General features: G+C 41.0%; 1 protein-coding gene across 7 annotated transcripts in view; it reads right to left on the reverse strand.

The window, feature by feature from the left end:
• The window catches only part of adgrl3.1 (adhesion G protein-coupled receptor L3.1), a 131,931-nt gene that overhangs the window by 19,842 nt on the left and 101,962 nt on the right, over positions 1 to 10,127 (reverse strand). For all 7 annotated transcript variants that reach the window (XM_014004870.1, XM_014004869.1, XM_014004867.1 and 4 more), the window contains 5 exons: positions 9,845 to 10,021; positions 8,383 to 8,592; positions 4,010 to 4,230; positions 1,400 to 1,466; positions 283 to 374 (listed from right to left, as the gene is read on the reverse strand). In XM_014004870.1, coding sequence (XP_013860324.1) covers positions 283 to 374; positions 1,400 to 1,466; positions 4,010 to 4,230; positions 8,383 to 8,592; positions 9,845 to 10,021 — 767 coding nt within the window. The remainder of the gene's footprint in view (positions 1 to 282; positions 375 to 1,399; positions 1,467 to 4,009; positions 4,231 to 8,382; positions 8,593 to 9,844; positions 10,022 to 10,127) is intronic.

The raw sequence follows: 10,127 nt of genomic DNA on the forward strand, positions 1-10,127 counted from the left end.
TATATATATATATAGGTTACTTGATAACCTAAATAAAATGCATAAATCAGGATTTGTCTTTTGAACCATCTGAGGGGTCAATACCTAAAAAAACAAATACAAAAGAACAAAAACTGAGAATAACCATAATATACACTTCCAACTGAAAGGAATAGCATGGGTTTTTATTGCAATAAAAAGCCTAACTTTTCCTGTAGCTTGTGGGGCTTATAAAATATAATCACATCTGCTTGAAGAGTCCAGCACAGTGGTGTAGTTGCCTGTACAAACAAAGGAACTTACTTGATGTTGTCCAGACACCCAGAGTCAGGTTTGAGGATGGCTGTATGATGGAACATCTTGTAAAGGGCGATGCCGAGGAAGATTACATTCAGCTGAAACACAGAAATAAAAACACACAAGTTAATTTTCTGCAGAAACAAGACTGATTAAAGACGTTGTGTCAAAGAAGCAATGTACAGCTCACTAACTGTACATATCATATCAAGTTTTTTCATCCATCTGTAATTAGCTTGGGGGCACCGTATCAGCCAACAATCAACAATCTTTTATGTGCTCGAGATATAGCAACTTGAGCTACAGGAATAACACAGCAGTCATTACATTCCTAAATGATCGCTGTAACAACAGAAGGCCAATTCTCACTGATGTTGTTGTTTCGATCAGCCTGTTAATGCATGGATAAAGTAGCTTAGAAATGACTGCCTGGGCTGCTGGGCTGCGTTTCTGAAGGTGTCACCAATTGCTGCAGGTCATAACAGTATCATTTCTCCTTCACCGTGGCCTTCTTGCTGCTCCAGCTAAATCAGCAATAGTCTGAAATTTCTAAACTGAGTTCAGAGTCTCAGTGTGCAGAGAACTGAGAACATTGTTTTTATTGCTTGTGTCAAATGTATTTTTTTAGTCCTATTTCAGTTTAGTTATCCAAGGTGAAATGTCTCTTCCTCTTGTTCATAACGATTTGCTGACTGCTGAAACTCATTGCCATCATTGCCATTTTAAAGGACTAGGAAATACCACGCAGTCTGTGTTCAATTGGCATTATTGTCAAACAGCTGGGTCTGAAGGAAATGCAAACACTTAGCCTGCAAAGTAAATGCCCAACAGCTACATAACTTTGCAGAGTTATTATCATAATCTGTGTAAGGCACCGTGATTTGCACTCTCTCTTTCCAGCTTGTTGAAATGTGCGCCTACCAGAGAACTAATCCGCGAACAGGAAGTCTTAAGATGACACAAAGTTTCCTCCACTTCTACTTACCCCTGCTGAGAAGCTCAGGCGAACCTTGTACAAGATTAACAAAACACCTTGATTTAACTTCCCACTTCTGCACGAACATGTGGCAGAACATGCAGTCAAGGTTGTTTGAGCACTTATGTGTGAGTGTGTGTGTCGTACCATAATGATGAGAGTAGCAGGCCCTATGAAACTCCAAATGAAGTACGTATCCAGCCGCAGCCAGCATCTGGAGACAGAAAAAAAAAACAGAGACATCATGCATGAAAAACAGAAAAGACAAATGGGAGAATGGAGAATAAAAAAGATACATAGGGATTTGAAAAAAACATACACCAGTCCCAGATGGATGTCGACAAGCAAGGATTTACAATCACATGTATCACGGTCACATGAGGGAAGGTGGAAAATGACAAACAAAAAGTACAATACATGAAATGTGTCAGGACAGAGGGAGGACAAAAAAGGATTTGGACGGAGAGGAAAAGTGAAGGAGATAAAGAACAATAGGAAAGGTGTTACAGGTTGGAGGGAAATGGATGATCTGCACACCTCAAGCATACATCACACACAGAGAGGGAGACAGCGAGGGATGAGCACCTGTGATAAATAAACCTTTCCTTCCCCCCCGCAGGGCGCAGATATGTGATACGGCTACATCCATGGTCACAGAAATACGACATGACTGCGCTCATTTGAATACTGAGCTACGGATGCAGATATCACGAGACTATTTATGGAGTCTGTGAATGGCTGTGAAGTCAAACGCAGGCTCATCGTTTTGCTGCGCACACACATAAAAGACACACACAGACACACCCATCGATTTCTGACAAAGAGGTAAAAGATATACAATTTTATGCTAAAATGTATTACTCCAAAACAGTTTCACTAATAAATCGCAGTAAGTAGGGGAAGGAAAGAAATATTCCCAGTGTGCCCTCCATTGAGGTCAAGCCCAACTGGTTACAGAGAAAGGTGGTAGAGAGAAACCGCTGGAGCAAAATGGCCAAACTGATTCATGACCAGCTGCTTCTGAATTATTAATCTTTCAATTTCCAACACATTAGTGAGCCTTCCATTATGGGTCCCTGACTGTGTCATCGAACCCTCCATTAGGGCTCCTTTGCTAAGTCATGGCCACCTTCATTATGGGATGTGATTGAGACAAACGTAGGGGTGGGGGGCTGTGAGGAGGGACAGGGGGTGTGTGGAGCGTGACACGGCAGGGATGGCGTTTGATCTTTTCAGGTGTTTTGACTCAATGCGTTACGTCAAAAATGATAAGCGGTGTCATTTTCAAGGCCGAGCTGAGAAGAATAAACGAGTCATTAAAGCACAGTTTTTTAAAGGAAAGTGCTTTCTAGTGACAATAGTTCTGCCAATTACGTTTCAAATCTATGAAGGCCACAGGGCAAAAGAATTATTTAAAAGCTACTTGGGTTCAATATTCCTAAAAACTACTATGAGCAATCTTTTTAGATGATTTGAATCTTTTACATCTAATATATCTGAGAGGCTCTGATCCCTTTTTTTTCCTCCAAAACATGCCTCATCATTTATCATTTTTCATTTTCTCTTTTCTTTTTAAACCCTGAGTTTTTCACAATGCTCTTATGGCTAATGGCATGCAGTGAGATTATTCATCTAGAACTTGGCATTCAGACTCTCATGCTTTAATAATCACCTCGCGATGAAATATTGATCTGGGTGGCCAGCGAATTGGTGTAGCTCGATGGTTTAACATGTCTAAATTCAGCCCCTCCCTTGTCTTATAACTTCTGCAATGTGACATGATGCTGCATTGCTCTGCACCATAAAAAGGTCTCGGAAGCAACAGTAAATGCGAGCAACTGAGCATTTGATTCATTTAATAGCAGCTGCTTCTTTTGATTTTCATTTATTAATCTAAAAGGACCTTTTCTCTCTCTCTACAAGTAAAATGCAGGATCAGCACTGTTAATGTCTTCTTTATATTTCAAACAGCCATAATGGAGGACAGGTCATGGTTATGTCAGGAAAAAGCATTTATAATGTATATTTATTATGCATTTAATATGTATTTGAATAGAACGTTGGCCTTTTTTCCAGTCATGGCATGAGCAGGGTGGACGGGTCACTCGAGCGAAACCTGGTATTCACTCCTGTTATTGTGTTATTGTTGTTGTTGCTTATTTTGCATATGCGTCAAAAGAATGAGGTGTCGGCTGCCTTTTCTCGAGCTCCCGCAGTGTCTGGGGTTGAACAAGTCAAGCGTGCACGTACACACGACCTTCCGCTTTTAAGCATGTCCTCATTCCTCACCACAGTTCCTTCCACAGAGGCCGGCTTCATATCAGCACGCTCAAGCTCAGAGCAGTGAGGCTGTGTGCTTCCCAATCCCTCCGTTCTCACTCTTAAACCTCTCTCTTTCTCTCCCAGTTTGCTCGACCATGCCCCCCAACCCCCACCTTTTTTTTTCTTTCCCGTCTGCTAAATCCTTCCATATTCACACATTGTCGCTGTCGCACTCATGCAGGCACTCGGTGGTGCATCCTCTCCTGCTTGTCCCCATACTTCTCTCCTCCTTTTCATCCTCCTCAGCCTCTCTGTGTTGACTCTTGAGAAGTGCCAAAGCTTGTAGAGTCCACTGTGGCAGACACAGCCAAATTGACAGCAGGCACTCCAGCCTCAGCACCCCATCCCTTTTCTCTTTGTCCCCCCACCACCCCCACTTTTTTTTGCCCCATCATCCATCCCGTCTCTCCCCACGTCCCTCGCCGCCCTCCTTACACTCGATCGGTGCCATAGCTCCTGTAGTCCACTGCGGCAGAGACGGCCACGATGACAGCTGGCACGCCGTACCCCGCTAGGTAGAAGTACTTAGTCCTGGAGTGTTCACTCTCGAACACCTCGACCAGCATGATGTAGAGCTGCACCCCTTCCAAGAACATCCAGGTGAACGCTGCCAAGAAGAAGAAATGGAGCAGGGCTGCGAAGACCGCACAAACGATCTGGTGAGAGGAAGAAAAAGATTGAGAGAGATTACACGTTGGGTCAAAACCAGCACACACACACGCGCGCGCACACACACACACACACACACACACACACACACACACACACACACACNCACACACACACACACACACACACACACACACACACACACACACGCACACACGTATAGGTATGCATGTATCCTGTTAATGATTCTCAGCAGCCATGCTAAATTTCAGCACAACTGTAACTAAAATTAAATCCCATTTTCTAAGGTCAGTCAACTGGTAGGCATCTTGATATGGGTTGGTTCCTATGGTTAATCAGTTGTAGAGACACTTGCAATGATTATTGACTCCACTACTGTACATCAATATTGAGCATTTTTTAAATTTCTTAGAACATGTGTTGGGGATCAGTCTCAGCTCCAAACACACCAAACATTAGGTCAGTATTTGTAAAATGACCTGTTGTTGACTGTGGAAGACACCTCGAATCCGATTGGCTCTAAAAGTTAACCAATTGTAGATACAGCAGTATGAAGGAATTCAAATTTGACTGCTGACAAACAGAAAAGGGGAAGCCATACTGTAAAAGCATAGATAATTCACAAATCTGGTATACTATAAAGTTAAATTCCAGGTGCCACAATGACTCAGATTTGCTGTAAGATAGAAACGTTTGTTGAGCCTCCTTCACCCATTACTCACTGCCTTGATCCCGAGAGGGGGAAAAAAAGAGAAAATATTACAGATGAAGTTGGTGCTGCAGCCGGTGCAGATTGACCACTTTTGAGACAGAAGCAGAGAGACATTTTCAAAAGAGAGCTGACAAAAAAGAACAAGAGTCAGATCAGTGAGTGAGGAGAATTACTTGGCAACACCGTTAAAACTACAATATGATTTTTTTTCAGTGCCAAGGATGGGCGAAATAAAGAGAATTGCAGATAAAATGACTCAGCAGCTTTGCACCAAAAAAGAAAAAAAAAAGGAAAAAAAACCACATGATTGAAAAACTGGAAAAGCTCTAAGTAACTTCAGTGTGGACAATAATAATTAAAAAAATCTAGGGATATATAAAAAAAACATTTGCATGGTGTTTCTGCAGACAAAGTGTACATTTTATAAAAGCTACAGATTCACAATTAAGCTATACCCTGAAAGCATGTAAATGGTGATAAATGAAATAGAGTACATTTTAAAAATAGAGCAATAAAAATATGAAAAACAGAAAATCACTAGAGCAGGGTTAAACATAATATCACTTGAACAATAAGTTGCCTGAGGATGAGAGATGAGATTTGGTTTGTCAAGTTGGTGGCAATGTTTTAATTTAAAGCGCCTCTCCTAAATCGCTGAATGAAAAAGCTTACAGACAGAATTCTATAATGAAGGAGTTGGCAGTGAGAGACAATTACCTAATGTTGGTGAGACAATGAGTTTAGGGGGTGAGGGAGCCACTCATTTCCATTTCTAATGATCACACAGTGGTGCTTTCACACACACAAGCAAAAAAATAACACACTCACTCACTCACACACACACACAAAGGTAAAAAAATAGCTGCTTATGCAAAAGTCATTAAGTTTTCCTTCTGGAATAACCAGCTTAACTGACTGTGAGCTGAGTGACGCTGAAGATGTTAATGGAGGTCAAAAATAGTCACCGGTGATTAACAGGAGAAAAAAAATGCACAAATGCAAAGAAATAGCCTATGACACACACACACACACACACACACACACACACACACACACACACACACACACATGAAATACAAACACACATGAAAAGAAAAGAATCACTGTCAAGAAACACCATCCATCAAATTATGTTGACTTTTTGTCTACAGACACTCAGCAGGATGGGAAGACCTCCCAGCTGTTCTTGTACACCCAGGGGGCGGAGAGGGGGGAAAGGCTCCAGCACTTCCTCCCCACAGGACATACAACTCATAATGATTCAAACAGCTCACAGGAAAAAAAATAGTAGTTAGGATTTCAAAGTTAAATTTAATTTTGTACACAAAAAGGGATGTTTCCAGTGGAAAGCCATAGTGTGTTTCCAAGACTTTTGTTAAATAAATGCCTCATTTCAGACAATTAGGCAATAAGTATTAATAACATTACTGTTATTAATAACAGTCAAAAAGACTGAAGCAGTGATTATCAACTGATGGCCCATTGGGGAGATATGGTCTGCAAGCTTATTCTGTTTGGCCTACAATGTATCACATCTTTATATATCGAATAGTAATTTAGCTAAATTTTTTTCTACTTTTAGCTTTTGCTATTGTTAGGTTTTTGACTTTTATTTTAACACCTGATTTAACTACATTGTCTATAATTTAGGTCATCACGTGTTGCTTTGTTTAACAAACCTTTTGCTACTTTTAGCTTTTAGCTAGTGTCCAACTTTGTTTTCAGCTTTTAGTAACCCAGTTTCAGCTTCTTCAGCCAGTTTGAGCAAAATTGTCCGACACGCAGCGTTTACGCTCTACTTTAGCATAAAATGCAATTCATCAAGTTTTAAATTAAATAATGTTTTTGAAGTGAGTCAGTGTATGCCTGAATGTTAGTAAAGTTAAATTGAATTACATATTTCTATAATATAAATCTAAATTGTATGAAAAATGTTGTGAAAACTGTTACTGTGCCAGACTGGGTTACTGCCAGCAGCTCCACACTCAGTTTGCAGGTCATACACTTTATAATACACTACTTAGTGAACCCATCCACAATCAATATTTGAAATAAAAAAAATGTTGCCAATGTCTACTTCCTGGTAACTACAGAGGCCTTCATGTCACCTCCTGCTTCATACAAGGTATGTTTTTTTCCTGTTAAGCAGTCAGGCAGGCAGACTGAGATCTCTAAGTGCAACAGCTCTCCAACATGAATGGTCAAACGCAGGTCACATTCACAAATGTGCGTCAAGTGGCGCTCTGTTTTAGGAAATGGTTTATTTAACATCCTCCACACAACCGTCAGGATTCTGCAGCAAAAAAAAAAAAAAAAGGCAAGACTGCAGCTTCTGCAGCCTCAGGGAGAAAATGACAAATTAAGACTGAAGCTCAGCAGTGACATCACCTCAGCAAACACGTGAGCTGTAATAGATTACATGGTGGGGCTGCGTGAAGTGCACTTTGTGTAGTAAATCATTTTTGTGATGACTTGGAATGGATTTCAAACAGGCAAATTAGGCTTTTTGGCCTCTGTGCATTTATCATTGTTAAATTACTTTGGCCATTCAAGCTATACAACAATTTAACTCCATCCAGGTCCTCTATGCTTTGTGAATTAGCTGCAAATTGTAATTAATGTTAGGCACAGTCTTACTCAGTGTGACAGTGAGAGGTTATGCGCATTAGGTTAAAAAAATACAATAAACCCTTCAGCAGTTAATGAGAGAAAAGTTGGCAAATCCATGCAGGTTTGACAACCAGCCAGAAAAAAAAAAAAACAAAAAAACAAAAAAAAGTTCATTTTTGATTATTTTCACAAATAATGTATGTTCAGAAGCTGCTGCTTCTCATTAATATACTGTACAATAACTCTAATTTGGTTACCCACTGATGGGAAGTAAACCTGTCTGAGCCTATTATGTAAACAATGCAGTGTGGATTAGTGTCACGCCAGTGGGAAGAATACAAAAGGACCTATTTGAGCCTTAAAACATTTAAAAAGTTTATCCTTATTGCCTGCTGATGAATGCAAAAGAGAATGTGTTTTGTCTGTGAGTCCATGAGTCTGTCAAGTTAGCAAAGTATCTCATAAACGAGAGGATTTTAATGAAACTCTTAGTAAAACATTTTGAAGTAATAGGTACTACCCAACACAAAAAATGTTCTAACTATGTCAAATGCATTTTTTTATTATTGATACTGATTTAAAGCTCAATATGGCAGTGGCTGCAAGTCAGCCCTACCACATCCTTTGAGCATTAATCTCATATTTCATAAAATTAATGTAATTTACATGATTTGATCACAACAGTCTCTGTCACATATGAGAAATCTGCCATGAAATGTGAAAACATGAATTCCTTCAATGAATGCAAGGTCTTTTTTCACTTTATATTCTTTGTTCCGCCCATCATTAGCTCGTCCCAGCTTCTATCCAATAGTTTGTTTGTTAGTAGGGTGTGTGCCAACTTCGCACTCCTTACCGGCTGGTCAGCCTTGTTGATCCCAACCAGAAACAGTGACTCGGCGATGAACAGGCTGATGCAGAGGTTCTTGTGGATGGTGTTGCGATCGCTCTGCAGCCCTCTGAAGAAGCAGAAGGTGAAGATGCAGATCAGCAGGCAAACCAGCGACAACAGGATCCCCACCCACGTGATGACGTCCAGGAGCATGTCGTGCATGCTGCCAGTTTTCTGGGAGAAAGAAACAAAACAAAAACAAAAAATCTTTCAGGAACACTTTAGCGCACAGCTACCTTGTTTAACCTTGGTTTGCTGAAAACACACGAGTCATGAGCTCGTGAGACGAAACTCTTTTCACTTTCTACCGCCCTGACTGATGTGAGTCTTGCTGTGTGTCGCTGAGCGTTCAGGGCCACAGTGCTACGCTGCGTTGCACAGGTGCGCTAGCTCTATCCATCAGTGTCCAGCGAGCTGGCAGGCAGAGCAATGTTCAACATAACATTGCTGTGATGGATCTACTGCTCTGAACCTCACACAGTGTTCACAGAGGGCTGCCAAGCCAGCTCTGACCATGACCTCTTTAGATGTAACACATATCCCTCCGGCCCAGGGGGAGACAATGGCTGTCGCACAGTATCCAGAGTTACAAGAGCTCGATTTGTGGAAAGGAGCTCAGTCTAACAAAAGAGGGAGCTGAAAAGTGCTTATCCCACACACTTCAGGACAGTAATGCTTTTATCCACCACCCACTGCAGCTCACAGATATCCAAATAAATGCTCTCACCTTCTAATCAAATAACACTTTCACAGCAAAATGGGATCTGAAGCTTTGTTCTGTTGGGGTCTTTTTAATAGCAGACCAGAACTCTGAGATGTGATTGTTAGTGTTGCATAATAGTCTGCCAGTTCATTGTCATGATCTGGATCAGTCTATTGACCAGCTTGCCAGTCCATGTTGCCTTTTGCTAAAGAAAAACGCAGAGCGATATTCTTTTTTTGTCTATGTGTGCCCTTTGAGCAGTTGGCTAAATTTTTCACACACCATTCAACAGAATTCAGTGAAACATTAAGAAATCAATCATTGGAGGGACATCGATGACTGACTGACTTATTACAGTAAAGGTGGCTGCCACAGCTAATCAATTTTAGGAAACAAAAAATGGCTATGACTCAACCTGTTTCACAGGTTTTGAGTTAAAATACAGTGAGGTAGTAGCTGTGATTGATTTTCAACTCGAGATCCAACTGATTGCACAAGACCTGTGTTTAAAACTTTGCCAATAATTATTGAAACTATGGTCAGTCTGTTAGATACCACATCATTGACCCCTTCAAAAAGCCATATTTGGATATAAATCTACAAGTGACTAACCGAGCCGCATGAATTCCTTCAAGTGATTCTAGGTCTTTAATTAGTAATGAAATGATAAATAACTTCCTTCTTCCACATCGTGTATGAAAAAAAAAAAAAAAAACAGCATACCTTGACCTCCATATGAGCCATGAGCACTGCAAAGCTGGTGAGGTGGGTGCAGGAGCAGCTGGTGTGTGTGCGGTTGGTGGCTAGCAGTCGGCAGTCCTGCGTGGACCAGAATCCCGTCATGGTGCGCTTGGAGTAGCTCCAAAAGGAGCAGTTGGGATTGAAATTCTTTTCTGAATGCTGCAGGAAGAGAGAGACAGAGAAAAGGAGATTGCAATCAAGAGAAACCCAGACAGACTGGACAAAACTGAGAGACAAAAACAGGAGGGGTGGGGGGGGGGGGGGG

Source organism: Austrofundulus limnaeus, unplaced genomic scaffold, assembly GCF_001266775.1.
Source record: "Austrofundulus limnaeus strain Quisiro unplaced genomic scaffold, Austrofundulus_limnaeus-1.0 Scaffold27, whole genome shotgun sequence".
Classification (NCBI taxonomy): domain Eukaryota; kingdom Metazoa; phylum Chordata; class Actinopteri; order Cyprinodontiformes; family Rivulidae; genus Austrofundulus; species Austrofundulus limnaeus.